General features: G+C 46.1%; 2 protein-coding genes across 3 annotated transcripts; one reads left to right on the top strand and one right to left on the bottom strand.

Moving 5' to 3' along the window:
- Window positions 1-306: 306 nt before the first annotated feature.
- gle1 (GLE1 RNA export mediator) lies at window positions 307-10,587 on the top strand. The gene is made up of 15 exons (XM_004086458.5): window positions 307-588; window positions 1,528-1,737; window positions 1,818-1,976; window positions 2,297-2,445; window positions 2,533-2,593; window positions 5,531-5,788; window positions 6,746-6,968; window positions 7,797-7,909; window positions 8,007-8,219; window positions 8,421-8,611; window positions 8,685-8,814; window positions 8,893-8,997; window positions 9,288-9,370; window positions 9,438-9,501; window positions 10,161-10,587. Exons 1-15 carry the CDS (start codon window positions 475-477, stop codon window positions 10,233-10,235), a joined length of 2,148 nt encoding a protein of 715 aa, XP_004086506.1. The 5' UTR covers window positions 307-474; the 3' UTR covers window positions 10,236-10,587.
- Window positions 10,588-11,171: 584 nt separating this feature from the next.
- Window positions 11,172-17,548, bottom strand: ptgesl (prostaglandin E synthase 2-like). Of its 2 annotated transcripts, none has more exons than XM_004086457.5 (7): window positions 17,257-17,548; window positions 13,798-13,986; window positions 13,306-13,361; window positions 13,018-13,170; window positions 12,114-12,314; window positions 11,919-12,036; window positions 11,172-11,845 (listed from the first exon to the last, which is right to left on the bottom strand). In XM_004086457.5, exons 1-7 carry the CDS (start codon window positions 17,527-17,529, stop codon window positions 11,717-11,719), a joined length of 1,119 nt encoding a protein of 372 aa, XP_004086505.1. In that variant the 5' UTR covers window positions 17,530-17,548; the 3' UTR covers window positions 11,172-11,716. The 2 variants fall into 2 exon arrangements, with proteins under 2 accessions (XP_004086505.1, XP_078808499.1); XM_078952373.1 differs by having other exon boundaries at window positions 13,828-13,986; window positions 17,257-17,547.
- Between the last annotated feature and the right edge of the window lie 1,160 nt (window positions 17,549-18,708).

Here is an 18,708-nt window from a genome sequence, read left to right as displayed (position 1 = left end):
AAACCGAAACTTAACTTAGCAAAGATAGGAAAAAAGTGAGATGACACACAACGCATGCAAATTTCTTTTTGGCGATGCCAGTGGCAGTCATATCACGCTAAATCGCGCTCAAAGTAGTCAGCAAAATCAAAGATAATACAAAAGCGAGATTTGACACAACGCACGTAAAAAAATGTGTTTTGCAAACGCAAAAAACGTTTTTGAAAGCAAAAAAAAATTTGAGCAAAAAAAAACAATTTTTGAGCAAAAAACTTAGAAGGTTTTGTGTGCAACATGGAGGCAGAAATATCACTCCATACACGTCTGGATGGTGGAGGGTGAGGTGCCTGTAGATGGCGCTAATGACGTAATTGTATGTCAATCAAACACCTTTAAACACCACAGAAGAAGAAGAAAGTGTATTTAGACACCCGGAACCATGCAGAGAATAGTTTTTGCCGGACTGAATTCTTCGTGACCCCTCTCATTTATGGGATGGTTTTTGTCAACATGTTGTCTAAACATGGACGATGGGAAACTCTGGAGGCTCTAAAAAACTCTCCGAAGGGGAAACTTTCCTTTGACCCGCACTGGTTAGACAGAGGCGAGGTGAGTTTACCGCCGAACGACCGACCCGAGCCGCTAATGATTCTGGCTTAAGTTTAGACACAAGATGTCTGAATCATTTATTCACATTCGTCTGGCGAAAGTCAGTGGTTTTCCTGTTCTGTATCTGCCGCCAAATGGACTCTGACCCGCGGATCGAACAGTTTAAATTAAACTAAATGAAACGTACAGATAACGGCGCTTTAGTCCCGGTCTCCTCCTGGTCTGGACCTTAACACCTTCATTAAAGACTCTAACTCCCCAACGAGCTTGTGGTAGAGCGGTCAGCCACTCCTGAACCTGCGGGGAGATTCAGAAGTGATCCCAGATTCATTCATTCATTTTCTATTCCGTTTGTTTCCTTTCTGGGTCGCGGGGCTGCTGGAGCCTATCCCGGCCACTTGCGGGCGGAGGCAGGAGACGCCCTGGACAGGTCGCCAGTCTGTCTGAGGGTAGAATGTCCTCAATCACACACCCATTCACTCTCACACTCACAGCTAGGGTCAATTTAGAGTTCCCAATCAACCTATGAAGCATTTTTTGGAGGATCCCAGATATTCTTTGAAAACAAAAGAGCCCAGAAGATGAATGTTATTCCTCCTTGGACAGAACATTCTGGTGGTATGGAGCTTTTACAGCTGCAACATGCTCTGGTGGAAAAGGTGCTTTCCTCTGTTCAGATCAGTCTTACACTGATTGGACGTGTCAATCAGACCGGGACTTTCTAAGCCTTTAGGTGTTTTTAACCTAAAATAATCAAGATGTGTGGAGTTTCTGAAAGGTATTGAGTGCAGGATCTTTTAATTCAAAGGGAACCCCTTTGAGTTTTCTGTCATTTCTTAAGCTCATTTTCTCTTTCATGCCCCTGAAGAACCCTTCCTCCAGACTCTCCTCCTTCTTATCCTGCTTGTGTTCAGAACCAGGAATCCTTCTGTTTTTCAGGACATTCTGGCAGGCTGTAAAGACACCCTGAGCTTGTCCCCACACTCTGGCTCCATTTTGGAGCGCATCAGCTCATTCTCCCCACAGAAATCTTTCCTGGTTTCCAAAGACTACGGCTCAGAACTGTCAGAGACGCCATCCTCATCATCCTCCTCAGCATCTGACAGCAATGGCAAAAACTCCAGACGTTCAGCTGCTCCCCACAACCCTGTAAGACACTTCAATACAAACATTTCACCATGAACTTTGTTACTGAAATGACATTCATCTTTATTTATACCCGGCTGCAGACTCTTGATGCTGAGGTGAAGCATGAAAGTCCAGGTCCAGAATGCAGCCAGGATCCTGGTCCTGTGTCACCACCTGCAATCTCGCTGCTGTCCCCCAAAGCCATGGAGACGGCAGGTCGCATTCTCAGGTTTCAGGAGGAGCAGCGCGAAAAGGCCAAGGTCAGAAGGCCTTCAGGTCAAATCTCATCTTTAAAGGAAATGGAAATGCTTAAAATGAAGATTCAACCGATTCTTACTGGGTGGAAGTCGAGAGTGAAGGTGCTGAAAATACTGTTAGCATATCACAGCAGGATCTACAGATCTGTGTTGGATGACTTAAAAACATTAATGGGGAAATTTTGTTCAGAATGACTCCAACATCAAAAACTTCTCTAGACTCTGAGCAAACAGAACGAGGGAAGTGACCAGTTGACTCTGGGAGTCTGGATGAAGTCATGAGAAAATCTTCGCATTGAAGATTTTTCAATGTGTCTTCTCAGATCTTACTCAGACAGCGGCAGGAGGTGCAGGAAAGGCTGGTGGAGGAGGTGTCCAACGTAGAATCTGAGCACCTGAAGCGCTTCGAGGAGCTAACGGAGCTGAAGCAGAGACAGGAGTTCCAGAGTATGAGGGACATGATGGACAGAGAGTATGAACAAATCCGGTCATTAGATTGAATTATATAGGGACACTCGCTCTAAACCAAACACGTTTTTCTGCATTTTCTTCTCCGTAGAACTAAAGAGAGCATGGGCCGTCAAGAAAAGCTGAAGGAAGAGCAGCGCCACAGAATCAGGGTATGGACATGAAACCCTCCCCCCTGTTCTCATTTCTATGGGAGATGAGGGGGTCAGCAGCTTCTTATCGGCCTGACGAAGTGAAGACACTTTTTATGAGAAGATGATGAAACTGACTTTGTGACTTGAAGAAAATTTTTCTAAGTGCAAACTTGGGAAAGTTAACAGCTCATCTGTATTTTACTGGAGAAAAGATATAAAAATAATGCAATGGACAGTGTCTCTCATGTGTGTGCACGTATGAATGCATGCACAGGTCTGTGTGAGTCATGCAGACAAACCTGCATGATGCACAAAGGACTTTACTTTCCTCCGAAGTCCAAATCTGAATTCTTCCCCTAACCTTCCGTCTTCTCCCTACCCGACATTTACCCTCCAAGCGGTGAGTTATGGAAAAATAGTGTCTTCAAATCCAGACGTTACTATCACTCGATGATGTCACCAATAGTCGCCAGTCATCTATGTTGGCGCGAAGCTGATGGTGCTCGAAAAATACATAACATCTGTTTTGTGACTTTAAAAAGTCATTACTTACATTCAAATGTAAATCTGTTCTTCAAGGCACACCCACGTAAAGAAATGCGTTTCTCCTCCACGCCACAACCACGACACGTGATCCGTGTGGAGGGATACCCAGCCCTGAGTGTTACAGCTTCAAGTTAAGACACCACTACAGCTCCAAACACCCCTACAACTGGAGCAGTAGGGAGGAGCCGGAGGGTTAGGGGAAGAATTCAGATTCGGCCTATCTGAGTGCTGTAGAATTCAGAGATGTGACTTTTTCGTTTGTTCTTGGTATCTGTGTAATATTAGACAAGCTCATTCAACATTTGCTCCATCCATTCATTCTTCTTGAATCCGCTGAATCCTTCTCAGGGTCACTGGGTTGCTGGAGCCTGTCCCAGCTACTGTTGGGCGAAGATGGAGTACACCCTTGGCAGGTCGCCAGTCTGCCACAGAGCCAATATTTACTCCTAATGAGCTAATGAATGTGTGTAGCCACGAGGGCCCAAGCCAGGGTTTCACTGTGCCGTCCCAAGCCCGGATAAATACAGAGGGTTGTGTCAGGAACAGCATCCGACATAAAATCCTTGACAAACCAAATATGCAAATCAGACCTATGACCTCCACACTGGAAGGCCCTCTGGCCTCAGGCCCATCTGTGCCGTCCACCCACTGGGTGCCCGTGGAAATTGGACTGTTGGTCAAAGATGGAGAGGAGGAAAACATGTTTGTAGGAAGAAAGAAAAAAGGAAAGTGTTGGACTAAGAGAAGAGATTTTGAATGTTGGAACTATGACAGGAAAAGGTAGAGAGTTGGTTGACATGATGCAGAGGAGGAAGGTAGACATGCTGTGTGTCCAGGAGACCAGGTGGAACGGTAGCACGGCTAGAAGCTGAGGAGCAGCGTTCAAGTTGTTCTATCATGGTGGAGATGGGAGGAGAAAAGGAGGAGGAGTTATCCTGAAGGAGGAGTTTATTAGGAGTGATGTGGAGGTAAAAAGAGGGATGACTCTGAAGATAGAAATGGAAGGTGAGATGTTTAATGTTGTTAGTCGGTACGCCCCACAAGTAGGAGCTGGAGGAAAAATTCTGGTTGGACGTTGACGAAGTGATGATGAACATCTCTAGAATAATAATAATGATTAGATTTATCTGCGATTTTCAAGACACTCAAAGCGCTTACAGTGTGTCCATTATTCATTCACTTCTCATTCATACTTGGTGATGGTAGCTACGGTTGTAGCCACAGCTGCCCTGGGGCAGACTGACAGAGGCGTGGCTGCCATTTCGCGCCTACGGCCCCTCTGACCATCACCACCGGGATCATTCATACACATTCACACACCAGTGGAGCCACACTGGAGGCAAGTGAAGTGTCTTGCCCAAGGACACAACAACATTTGGCTGGTGGGAGCGGGGAATCGAACCGCCAACCCTTCGATCATTGGACGACCCGCTCAACCACCTGAGCCACTGCCGCCCTTGAAGAGAGGGAGTTGTGATAGAAGAGAGAGAGTTGTGATTGGTGCAGAACAGACATGCTGGTGCAGCAAACAGAGGTGATGGGCAGGTTTGGGATCCAGAAGAGGAACATAGGACAGATGGGGGTTGATTTAGCAAAAAAGATGGAAATGGCTCTAGTGAATATGTTCTTTGAGAGGAGCCAGGAACATAGAAGCACACTGGAATAATATACAGGAACATGTGTGCAGAATATGGACTGGAAACCCCAAGGTCAAAATGGGAAACACCTCTGAAGGTGGTAGAGAATGAGAGGGCAAAGATCCTGATCCAGATCCAGACTGATAGGATGGTGATGGGGAACCAACCAGACATTGTAGTGGTGGATAAAGAACAGAGGAAAGCCGTTGTGGTGGATGTGGCAGTGCCAAGCGATGGGAACATCAGGAAGAAGGAACATGAGAAACTGGAGAAATACCAGGGACTCAGAGAAGAACTGGAGAAAACCTGGAAAGTGAAGGTGACAGTGGTGCCTGTGGTAATTGGAGCACTGGGGGCAGTAACCCCCAAGCTGGAGGAGTGGCTACAACAGATACCTGGAAAGACCTCAGACCTCTCAGTCCAGAAAAGAACAGGAACAGCTAAGATACTGCAGGACCCTCAAGCTCCCAGGCCTCTGGTAGAGGACCCCAGCTTGGAGGAGAAACCACCTGTGGGGGGGCAGAGGGGCGTTTTTTGGCGTGTGTAACAAAGTCATCTAAAAGTGTACAGCAAAGATGTGTGTTTGCACATTTATGATCTCAAACAGTCGAAGCCCCAATGAGTTTTTTTTTTCATGTTCATATCTGTTTTAGATTTTACAGGTTGGTGTTCATCACATGATGCTGTTTTAAGCTGAACTTCTGAGTGTCTGGAACCTTACATATTGCATGAAAACTCTGAGGTTTTTGTCAAATGACGTCTCTCTTGCCAGATCTTAAACCTTCGGCTGAGGGAGCTGGAGATGCAGCGCCTTCGCGAGGCTGAGCTTGAGAAGCAGAGGCAGGCAGAGGGAAGGGAGAAATTGCGAAACCTCAACACCATCCAGGAGGAGATCCTGCAGCTCAACCAGCTGCTGGAGCCGTCCACGCAGACCCTCGCGGACCTCCCCCCCAGCAGCCTCAGCTCCTACAGCAGCCGTGGGAACCAGCTCTGCTCCCAGGTGTCAGAGGTAGTGAGGAAGACGGCACAGGTGAGTTTGGCATTTCAGGACCAGGAGAAAAAAGCTGCGTTCAAAACAGCAAAACCCACCAGGCATCTGCGAAACAAGCAGCAGCAGCAGCAGCAAGTTTACTAAATGAGCACAGTCCAGAACGACGGCAGCAAACATCCATGAGGAGAAGAACAGGCTTAAATCAGAGGAGACAACCTGTGTTTGGTTGTTTTGTTCACTTTTCAATGTCTCACTAAAGAATCGGATCAGGACGGAAGTAGATCGGGCCCCAAAAACCAGATTTGTCCCGGATGCAGGTTCAGCCTTTGTAGCTGTAATTCCACATCTTTGCAATGACTATGGAGATAAACCCACAACTCTTCACTAATGTGTCTGTTGTTTGTAACACAAAAACAACACAATTTAAATCTAATCAAACTTTGTCTCCCACTTTTAGAACTTATGCTGCTCAAAGTGCTTTACATATAAACATTATCAAAATTTAAAAACAGAATATAAAACATTACATTTTGTATAAAACCCACACAAAAACCCATGACCCCCCCCCCCCCCCCGCATACACACATCATACAATGATCCAAACTAGAAATCTGGCTTTGTACTGAAGTGGGGAAATTATTTATATTTTGGGGGCATGTCCACATCAGTGTGCCCCCCCCCCCCCAAGTTCCCAGATTACACTAGCGCAGGACCCCCCCAGATCTAGACAAAGAGCCAGACCCGGGAGACCCCGCTGCAGTGACCCCGTTCACGGAGAAGGTCTTCACTGATGTGGAGGATCCCTCTGAGGAAAACACAGAAGTTATAAATGTAAAAAGAATAAAATAAATATGTTAAAACAGATAAACAACCTGCTAAGTACATTAATTAACCTTAATAGACTGATGTGAATCAGTAAACGTGAATAAAATGTATCAAATTAGTGAAAAGAGAATCTAATAATTAGAAGCTCATATAATGTCTATTTCTCTTTAGGGAGAGTTTCCCAGTGCTGAAGACATGACGGCAGCAGAGCGAGCTCTCCACGACATGAGGGGCCTGATCCGCCTGATGCAGCAGGAGGTGGCCGAGGCTCAAGAAAGGAAGAAGCAGCAGCAGGAGCAGGAAAAGGAGCAGGGGAGGCAGCAGGAGCTTCAGGCCCAGCAGGAGGCACAGAAGAAAGCTCAGCAGTTGGCCAACGAAAAGGCCCAAAAAAAAGGTAAGCTTACCTTAACCCTTGTGCTATCATATGGGGTCCAGATGACACCCCCCCCCCCCCCCTTACATTGACGTGTTTGACATGGTATAGCCCCTTTAAAAATCCTCAAACATTTTTGTTACTGGGTCACTTAGTGCAGGGCCGCCCAATCCTGGTGTCAAGTGTGTCCATGTTCTGATGGACTGAGCACACATGATCCAGGTAAACAGCAGGGAGCGCTGCAGAGCAGGCAGGGTAGTAGGGCTTGAGGAACATGATTGGGCAGCCCTGACTCAAAGCATGTCACCTTACTTTCTTAACCCTTGTGCTATCTTAGATGACCCCCCCCCCCCCCCCCCCCTTCCATTGAGGTGTTCTCCCTACCATGACAAAGGTGGATAAAGGTGGAAAGATTTCATGTAATCCATGGACACCAGTGAAGATCACAAATCATTGAAGAAAAAAGGTTCAGAGCACTGTCTAGTGGGTCTAGATGACCCAACTCCCACTGGTAAAGTGCCTAGGATAGCACAAGGGTTAAAACGAGTAGCAATATTCAACGCTTTAGTGTTGATAAAAAGGTTCAGACCACGCCGAGGCTGTCTACCTATTCCTGTGGAATCCAAGCCAAAAGAAACTCCAGTTTCTGCTTTTCTGTCTTCCTGGCAGTTTTTGTTACTTTTTCTGTCTTTCACTTCCTTGAGAAAAATGTGAACACATCGCAGAGACAAAATCTTCAAAGCCACAATAAAAACAAAGTCTTTGACTGCAAAGCAATGAACGATTCTCCATAGAAATATGAAACGTGCAGACCGGCAGCAGTTTTCATGTGGAATTTTCTGTCCACAGGGCTGCAGAACAGCGCGGACAGCGTCACGCTGGCATGGTTTAAAGAACTGCAGGACTCAGCCGCTCGGTGCACTCAGGCCATGGAGCCGCTGTGCTCCTCAAAGGACTCCCAGGTGGGTTTGAGCAGCATTTCAGGAAGTGTGAAGGCCTTCATACTCACTCACACAGGAGTCTCCTTGAATCTTCTGACTTTCCTTTCTCTGCTTTCAGACGAACAAACTGAAGCTGGAGCTCCAGAAAGCCGCCACCATCCCTGTCAGCCAAATTTCCAGCATCTCCGGCAGGCAGCTCAGAGAAATCTTCAACAAGATCAACGGCTTGCTGTCGGGTCGGTCGGTGGTGTCTGGGGGGAGGACCATCTCCAGCTCTCAGCACCCGCTGGCCCTGAACTTCATCAGCTACAAACTAGCGGAGAAGTTTGTGGTCAGTCCGTCTTTATTGGTCTAGTTTCATAATTAGCACTAAAGTGTGACACTGGTGTTTGAGGAAAGACTCGTCTTGAAGGAAACCTCTGATTGTTGCCGTCTCTGTCCTGTTGGCTTCAGAAGGAGTCTGCTGTTTCCTGGTATTTTTCCTGTAAACGGGGATCTAAAACCACATTTCTGATGTCCCTCCCCCTTTCAGAAACAGGGTGAGGAGGAGGTTGCATCTCATCACGAAGCTGCCTTCCCCATTGCTGTGGTGGCCTCTGGAATCTGGGAGCTGCACCCCCATGTGGGGGATCTCATCCTGGCTCACCTGCATAAAAAGTGCCCCTACGCCGTCCCACATTACCCCCCAATGAAGGACGGCACTCCTGTGGAGGAATACCAGAGGTGGTGTGAGGGGGGCCGAAAACCTGAGGTGACACCTTCATGCTATTCTGCTGATTAAATGTGGTCTCTGCAGGATTCTCGGTTACCGTGTGGACGCCAACGGCGTGGAGGGTCAAGACAGCTTCCTGAAAAGAATGTCCGGGATGATCCGGCTCTATGCCGCCATAATCCAGCTCCGATGGCCCTTCGGCTCAAAGCAGGGGGTAGGAGCAGCTTTTTCCCCCTGCAGGTTTTCTGGTTCTACAGTTGCATGCGTTTAACGGGTCTCTGTGTGGGGTCAGTCTGTTCCTCACGGCCTGGACCACGGCTGGCGCTGGCTGGCCCAGATGCTGAACATGGAACCTCTGGTAGACGTCACTGCTACGCTGCTGTTTGACTTCCTGGAGGTAAATGTGCAGCAGAGCAGAGGATTTCACCACATCAAAGTATTGTAGATGTTTAGCACTAACCCTATTCAAATCATCCTGGGGGGACAGTTCAATGAAGGGGGGGCTTCTCTTTGTGTTTGAAGTAAAAGTCTGAAAAATAAATCCCCATATGAATAAAATGCAAATGAGCAGATGGCAGCAGCTGTGAACGACTGACCTGCTGTATGAATAAATGTTGATTTATTGAAATGAAGACGAATCAACAAAGAAAACAAAACTAACTTTAAATGATTGGTCATTTCCTGCAGGTTTGTGGCCACGCATTGATGACCCAGTACCAGAGTCAGTTCTGGAAAGTCCTCCTGCTGCTCAAAGACGAGTATTTCCCCAGGTACAAACTCACTCAGAAGGTAGCTGCTGAAAAAAGCCTCTCACCCTCCAAACTCTCTGGTTTTCAGAATTGAAGCCGTGACCAGCACTGGAGAGAGGGGGTCCATGATCCGACTCAAACAGTTTTTGGAGGTAGGATTGGCCTTCCCAGACCTGACAGGAATCCTCTGCAGAACTTCTGCTCTTCACCTCACCAGAAGCTTTGCCTCCTGAACGCCACTCGACCAAGAAAGTGACGTGAACGTTCAGAGCAGCTGATGAGGAAGCTGCTGGGATTTATGCGTCTTTGGGAGTTTAGAACACTCGCATGAAATCAGGGGGATGGAATCGTTACCGATGAACAACTGACCTTCTTCACTTGGATCACTGAACCGCGCTAAACGACTGAACTGCGCTAAACGGTGTAACTGCGCTAAACTGTGCTAAACCACTAAACTGCGCTAAACCGGAGGCTTCTTTTCGAAGTGTAAACAAAGCCGTGGGCTTTAACAGGATGTGGACAGAAGATCCAAACAGCACTTTCATAAATCAGCCTTTGATTGACATTAATCTGACTGCCGAACAGCAGAGGATGATCAGACTCGTTCTGTGCCAGTAAACCAGGACAGTCTCAGGTCAACTGGGAACGTGTCTGTATGATAGAATAGAGAGCAAACAGGACTTGGCGATGGTTCAAACCCAAGTCCAGCTCAGATGAGTCTGATTTGAAAAAGGAAAATCTGAAGCCATTGTGCGGTTCAGAGTGAAACTTTTTTAAGGAGGAGTAACGGAAACCCTGGTTTTGATTTCAGACGTCGCTGCAGAGGAGACACATCAGTCCACCCAAAGGCCAACTGACTTCCAGCTTCTGGACGTCCTCTGAGTGAAGACGAGCGCTGCAGACCTGCTGGATGAAGGCGTCTGGACGGAAGCAGCTGCTCTTGAACACAAGCTGGAGGTCTGCTTGGGCTTCTGGATGAGCTCCTGGTTTTTATTTTCCTCGTCTTTTTGGACGTTCAGACTAACGACTGGACTTTCATGGTTGTAGGTGGTGTTCAACCCCAACAGAAATGACTTTTTTTAACACGTTCCTATGTTTGTTACAAACAGCTGCAACACCACCGTTTCAGCGGTCTAACCAGGATGATCCGGTGTAACTACCATTACTGTGCATCAGTGCGGATGTCTGCATGTGTCTGAGGTGCAGCAGGAACTTCGTTTTATAAATGTTTAAGGAAGTGCAGCGTCACTGCTTATTTTTTCCAGAATCTTCAGACAGACACCAAGTCTGTGCTGCACTAAAGTGGAGAATCTCTGCACATAGCTGCTTAGAAGGTGGAAAGATGTTCAGAAAGCCATTACATTTCAGCAGGAACTACAATAATGTTGGGTCTAATGGTCTCTGGGTCCAGATCAGTCAGAAGAGCTGAAGTCAGGCTGTACACCTGATAAACTGCTTTATTTGCCTCACAAGAGTCAAAGTGGGCTTTGGCCGCCAATCCAACCATCATTTTAAACTTGATCCTCCATTCAGTGATGAAGTCACATTGAACTGGCCTAGTAAATGTTGGAACCCGTGTTCTTTAGAAGCTTCTGAAGCCGTTCGGACCAACAACCGACCACAAATGTCAGGACATCAGTCAGACCCGTCTGCTCCCTGCTGTGGTGTGTGCCTGAATGGGAGACAGGACGTCCGTCTACAGGGACGTACCAGTTTAGAAGACGGGGTTCAAATGAGGCTTGTGTGGAAAAAGATGCTTTTTGCTGATTTCAGTCTTTTCATCTTACAAACATGCAAACAATGATTGCTGGGGGAGGGGACATTAAAGTGACCACACGTTTTATTTGCATTTCTTAATTATTTGTAGCTATTTCACAGATTTTATACATGGAAGGTTACATTTCACAGTTGTCCATCCCTTTGAGCTGACTTGCATGAATCCCAGCGGGGGGGGGGGGGCTCTTCACTGCAGACCTACTGTCTCCCAGAAACAACCATCATCTGCTCCTCAGTTACAATCCCCGACTAGAAGATCAGTTCCATAAGTGTGGATGAGGAAGGACAGTATGTCCTGTAAAGAAACGCCGCTGTCTTCTTCTGCATCAAAGTCTTAAAGCTAATACATTTTAAGGATTCACTGAAAAAAAGCAATATTCTCAATTGAAAGGAATAAATCTTTTTGTACTAATCTTCATTTTTATTAGCCTTCCAGAACAAACTCTTCTTAAACTAAACGTGACATGAATGCAGTTCCTACAGCTCTACAGCACACAGGATGCGGCTTTGTCAACGTAGATTCCTGACGGTGTTCTTGAGTTTGTCTGCATAGAACGTAGGAGTGTCATCTTCCCGTGGCCTGGGGGTGCATTAGGCCCTCCCCTCGTGGTTGAGAGCTGCTCTCTCCATGCGCCTGTACCAGTGTTTGACTTTGGTGTTGTCCATCATGTCCTGGAATGCCTGAAGGCCCTCCATTACCCTCAAGACCCCAAACACGGCCTGTGGAAAGTTAATGATTAAATCAGCCTGAAAGAAAGATTCTGGTTCTGCAGAAACGACCGGATGCCCTCACCAGGTCGGCCAGGTTTGGCTGACTTCCCCCCATGAACTTTCTGTCCCTGCCAATGGCAGCCACCCACTCGTTAACGGCTTTATACAGATCCTGCCGGACGTCGTCCTGCAAGTTGTGTCTGTTGGATGAAAATCCAGAAATCCATGCTTCAAATCCAAACCACACATAACTAGCAGGAACATGGCAGTCACTTACCGACTTTTCAGCCTTTTAGAGATGATGTACATGGCTGCAGCTCCCACATATTTGGCAAAAAAGCCCTCCACGGTCCCAAACTTGCCTTCACGAACAATGTAGTCGAAGGAGGCCAGGGCCTCGCCCGTAGTTCTATACACGTTTGGCGATATGAGATGCACCAACCAGTCGTCAGCCCACTGACGCCACTTCATCTCTTCTCTGAAAACAGAAGACCACAGCTGTCGCGCTGACTTGTTCATGAGTTTTGCTGCCGCTAAAGGGAAAACATTAAGGCTAGGAGACGTGGTTTACAAATTCCCACCAGCTACAGACTTTACCAAACCTTTCTTCTGCCAAATATCAGTCTGACAGCACATCATTGTCACACGAGACGAGCAAATGTCTGATCCTCTTCTGAGGGGACCTTCCTGAACACTCATTTCTGAGCTACACAATCTTACGAAGGTGCATGGTGGTGTAGCGGTTAGCCCTTTCACCTCACAGATAGAATGCCCTGGTTCAGGGTGGACCCTGCCTTTGCCCAACAGTAGCTGGGTTGGTTCCAGTGGCCTGTGACCCCGATTAACGGGGTTCAGAAGATGGACGGATGATTTTCATTAGTGTTTATTTTTCAGTTCTCATATTGCACATCTTCTCTTAATAAAAATAAATTGGATGTAGGTTTTTCCACAGAAAGGGACACTGAATGTAGAAAAAGCTGCTTCCTTCTGTCATTTTATTTTCACAGAACCCAAAGACAAACACTCATTAGTATAACCTGAGAAAGCAACTGTCATTAATGACGATGATAAAATCAACAATACAGACAACTTAGAACGCCAATAACAAGAAGAATGAGTGTAAAAACAAAAAGGGAAAGATAAAAACAGATAATGACAGAATAACCAAGGCCTCTTCTTACTTCTGCATTCCCTTTTGGGGGTAAAGGGCTGCAGTCTCCGCCTCGCTCAGCATCAGCCAGTACTTGTTGTTGTACTCCGTCACCTCCCTCCCTCGGTCATTCACAGATTTCATCTCCGGGTAGCAGTGAATGATGTCGGTTAGGCTTTTATCCCTAAAACAAAAAGACTTCTGCTCTGATGTGATCTCACTTTTTTCCAAAATCAATCCTAGAATAAGTAATACATTAAAACAATGCTTTATGTTTTTGTCAACGTCTCTACAATAATTTGGACTTATTTAGACTTACTTGCTGAGGAACAAGGTCTTGAGGGAACTGATGATAACAGACGAGTCATTTAGCTGCTGCAGCAGAGGAACACAAAAAAACTGCTTTGAGAACTTTTTTACAGTTTCAAATGGAACTAGAGGACAAATCAAGACAGTTGTGTTTGAATCTGAACCATGGCCTTGTGGAGGGGCGTCCACCCTGACACTGGGTTCAAATCCAAAGACTAAAAATGGGATCCAAAGTCTCCCTGCTTGATACTCAAACTTAAGGGGTTGGATTGGGGGGTTAAAAAATGGTTCCCAGGCTCAGCTGCAGCTCACTGCTCCCCCAGGGGAGGCGTCAAATGCAGAGAACAAATGTCACACAGTTAACGGGACTTTTTACTCGGTTAGCATAAATAAAGGTAGTTCACCCGTGTGACCTAAACTTTAGCATCTAGCATGACTGAAAGACACAAAGAAGAACGTTGTGTAAAATCAACAGCTTGAAGTGACAGATGGTGTACTTTACCAGCTCTCCATTCACCATCAAGATGGGCACCTTTCTGTAGGTTGACCACTTGATCTCCTGCCTCATGACCGGGTTCACCTCCACAATCTCATACGCCGCACCATGATAGTCCAAAAACGCTCGCACTTTGCTGCAAAACGGGCAGGTCTTGTACTGGTATAAAACCAGCTTCAGAGCACCTTCTGGATCCTGCAAAGAGGCAGACAAGGGCGGTTCATCACCTCTTCATCTTTGAAGTGCCAAGAGATTCAAAGTCCAAAAACAACGTTTGTTTTTAAGGTCAGGTCACTGGCAGGTACTGCTCGCTTTTACCTCTAGTTTGCTTTTAAAATATTCCCCCCCTAAATTCCCTGGATCCTCTGGACCAGTGTACGCTGCTGGTTCCATGAACCACATTCATGTTCCAGGGGGACGGTGTATTTGTGTATTTGCTGCGTTGGCTCCTAAACTCTGGGACAAACTGCCACGGCCTGTTGAAGAGGTTTCCCTCTTGGAGAGTTTTAAAGCTAAACTGTTCCTCCACTACAGAGCCTCAGGTTATGCCAAGCTGACCTTTCATCACTGTCTTAATCTTTTAACAGCTATCCTTTTATTATGTTCTTTATAGGCTAGAGTCGCTCCGCTAGCTTGTTGCACACGCATGTTGAGATGCCGGCTCACTGCTGTGATACAACTGCACAAACAGAGCTGGAAAAAGTTTCCACAAGTAAACTATTACTCTCAGCTAATGAAGGAGAACTTCTAGAAAACATTTTAGGAAGATCTGAGTGGGTTTACCAGAAGGCTATTCTTGTGGTCTGTTCAGACTCAGAGACTTTGTACTATCTGCACGTTTTCTGGCAGGACAGCCAATCTCCTTTTTGGAGGATGACCCGTTGAATTGAAGCAGATTATTAGGTGGAGGAAAAGAAACAAACCAAGTGCATAGATTTGAATAAAATCAGGTTTGTTTCTACATAATGACATATTTATTTATTTTAAAATGTCTTCTATCTGTTGCATCTTGTACAAAAACAATAATACTGTAACCTGGGTCTCATCTTTGTGAGGAGTGTTTTTCTTTTTAAGAACCAAACCAAAATGAAGCATTTTCTGGTCGGTTCACTGTCTCTGCTAAGCTGTGTTTCATTCTTTACAGAGCTTTCCAATATGGCGTCGCTTTTTACGCATCTTGGACAAGCTAGGGTACCGTCTTTAGCAATATAACTCTGTTATTAATGTAATATTGTGTACAGCACTTTGAGCCTCCTGGAATGGTGGTGCAAGGTGCTCTATAAAGGAAATGAATTAATATATTACATCCATAAAGCTTCTTTAGAGTTGTACCCTCATAAGAAACATTCAAGATGTTCTGGGGCAGTCGACCTCTGATTGGTAGGTTGCAGGTTCAGTTCTGTCCTTGCCTGCTCATTTGTCAGTGTTCTTAAGTGAGACATTTGCATGGCAGCACAGCTTCCATCAGTGTGTAAATGTGTGTGTGTGTGCGTGGCTGGACTGTGGACTGACTGGCGCTTTGGGGTTCAACCAAGGTAGAAAAGCACTGTATGAGCATGCGCCATATAACATTGTTCTCGATCATGCTTCTGCTTTAGTAGATTTGTTCATACTTGTTATTAAATTCTAACCAATATAAAATCAACACTGCACGTGTTCCTGCTGCACCGATTCAGCAGGAACACACGGTCTTAACTAAAAGAGACAAACCATCTGCAACCAGCGGGACGAAGGGCTGGGAACAACGTAGCTGATGCAGGAAGTGAGCCGTAGGGATGAGTGTGAATACCTAAAAAACCTGGAATACAGGTACAGGCTACAGGTGTGACTCTGCACCTGCCACCATCTCCTCTAATCCTGATCCATACATTTAACCCCACCCTCACACCGGTCCCCCAATCCCATCTGACTCCTCCCTGCTACATCATTCCGCCTCCAAAAATAATCAGTCCAACGAACTCAGCGACCTTCGACTGGTCACTCTCACCTCCCAGCTCATGAAACCCACGGAGAGAAATGTTCTGTCAGACGTGTACGGCTCACAAGACCCTCTACAGTTCACCCACAGGGAGGGGACGGTGCTATTCTCTACTTGCTGCATCGGACTCCCTCGTACCTGGATGGTGGGGGGGGGGCACACCATACAGTCGCGCCTCCTCCAGACCAACCTGGAGGGCGAGTCGTGTGTCGTCTCCTGGATAACAGACCATGGTTTGTTAGAATAGGCTGTTCCAGATCTAGCTCCATCACCAGCAGCACTGGGGCATCTCAAGGAACAGTGTCGCCCCCCCTCCTGTTTATCCTGCACACCTCTGACTTCCACTACAGATGTGTCACAAGCAGAAATACTCCAAACCGCCACACACCCACCGACACGTCTTTTCATCTTTCCTTTCTCCTGTGAGTGAGACTAGACCCCAGCCAATGGGAGCTCCAGCTCACGATGGACCAGAGTTAACACGCCACTAATTCCATAAAGAAATGTAAAGAGGCGAAACATCTCATTTATAATGAACACTTTTTAATAAGCTGACTCGGGTCATAAAGTGGCTCATTTACTTCATTTTAGCTGAAATGTGCTGTGCGACTCAATTTACTTGAACACATTAAGGTAAAGGGGGGCTCCTTAGAAAAAAAGCTTTTCTTTTTAAGTTTCACCAAACGTATCCAGTTGCCCCCCACCACTTTAATCAATGAATAATCTGTTAGAGACAGAGAAAGCAGGATCATTGAGAGGAATGTCTCCCAGACGCCGTTCTCAGATGGCGCCGTCACCTCTATTTGAATTTACAGTATGAAACCTTTTACGACCAAACCTACTTTTGACTTTTACCTGCCCATTAAGATGGACCTTTTTGATGACGAATGTCCTTGTTCCTGTGATAAATGTCTCTTGTAGACTTTTCCTCAGAAGGGCCCCCACACAGGGACCCACCTCCTCCTGGACTGGGGTTGCTGTAGTGCGACCCCCCAGGTCTGGCTGCTTCCATCAGGTGGTGTCCCATGAGGACTCGTTTGTGGTCATGACTGGCGTGGACAGTTTGGTGCTTCTTTTTTAACTTTGTGTGTCACATCATCCCACACTATTTGAATCATTTTGCTATTTCCTGATCTGATTTCTGTGGGGAATCCAGGCGCGAATGAGCAGATGTAGTTAGTGCATCTCCTTCTTTCATAAATGAACCCTAAAACTCTGTTGGGGGGGGGGGGGGGGGGGGGGTCTCTGTTTTTAAGCACTTGGCCTCACTGTTGTCTAAAAAGGGTTTTATAAATAAAGTTTGGTTCGATTTGATGAACCGCCACAGGAACTCGGTGCTGATTCGCCGCCCTTGCAGAGACAGTCCACCGATTCTCGGGTTCTGGTTCCCCGGTGAAGATGCTCTTCGCCTGCCAGCTTTCAGAACCGTCCCGGACGTCACATTCGGTAAAAGCATCGCCAGACCTGCAGCCCGTGACCCCGCTCACCTGCTTGTCCTCGGCCATGTGCTGCTGGACGGACACCTTCACCGCCTGGTACCAGCCCAGACCTCCGCCGAGCAGGAAGGCGCAGCCGAGCAGCCTGCCGCCTCCTGACCGCGCCGACAGCAGCTTGGACCGCAGCCCGGTCCCGCGGGAGCAGTACGCCCTCCGGAAGCCATTCCCGAGCAGGTAGGAAGCGGTCGCGGAGCGATGGACGACCGAAGCCCGTAAAAAAGCCCCACCGAGCTTACCGAGCGCTCTGGTGCAGGCGGCAGCCATGACAGGTTTACGTAAAGACCCACAATGCAACGCGAGGAGCGCGTTCTTTTCTTTTTTCTTTTTTGGATGCAGAACAAAATTGACATACAGCAAAAGAACAAGGAACAGTAAACTGTACATCAAATGTTCAAAATAAACGCCAGGGGATATACAAGCAAAAAAAATAAACTTATATTAAATTATGAAGCTGAGCTAGGTGATACGTTTTAATAGCTTTTTTGTTTGTACTGGGGGAAATGGAATGTAAGTAACATCTAACTTGGGCTAGAAAATCAAGAAAATTAGGAGCTTTATTGCTGAATTTAGATTTGTGAATATAATACTTGGTTAATAAAATCAGAAGATTTATTAAATAAAATTGAGATAAAAATGTCTTATCATAATTAACGTAACCAAATAAGATGTTTTTCCAGGTTAAATTAAATGTGGATACATTTGAGTTTTTATCAAGTTTGTCAATTTGTCCCATATTTTTTCAGTGGACTTGCAGGTCCAAAAGAAATGCACCAACGTTTCTTCAGATTGAGAACAGAAAGAACAGTTTTTATCAATATCCCTTTTTAGCCTTTGCATATACTGATTTGTTGGATAAAACCTATGAATGATCTTGAACGAAACCTCTTTCACTTTGTTGTTTAGAAGATATTTGTTTGGCAGAAGCCAAACCTTTTCCCAACACATTTGACCATGAAGTGAAGTCCAGAAAGTTCTGGCCGGGGATTCAGTCTTTAGCTCCTGCTGGAACCGTCTTCGGATGGCTTTGTTTTGATTTCTCAAAGCAGAGAAGCAGAGTTTTCCGACAGCAGTGTCCGTCACGTGAAGCTGTGGTTGGGGAGCAGATGGAGTAGGAGTTCCTTTAAGAAGATAGGTGAGGTTGAGGGAAACGGCATCAAAAACAACCGAAAAGTCCTTCACAGAAACAGGGATCTGGTAGAACTGAAGGAATTCGGTGTAAGTGTAAAGTTGACCTTGTTGATTGAATAATTGACTAACTAGTCTGATATTATTATTAAACCACTATTGGATAAAGATAGTTTTGTTTTTGTAAAGAATATATCTATTGTTCCAAATGGAAAACCTGTGAGGAGAAAAATTATGTTTATAAATCATGGACCAAGCAAGTAACATCTGTTTATGAAATGAAGACAGTTTGATGGAACTTTGTCGGGCTTGTAGGTG

The sequence above is a fragment of the Oryzias latipes genome, chromosome 9 (genome assembly GCF_053564925.1).
Source record: "Oryzias latipes strain Hd-rR chromosome 9, Olatipes_Hd-rR_3.1".
Lineage (NCBI taxonomy): Eukaryota > Metazoa > Chordata > Actinopteri > Beloniformes > Adrianichthyidae > Oryzias > Oryzias latipes.
This window is presented reverse-complemented; position numbering and strand designations above follow the sequence as displayed.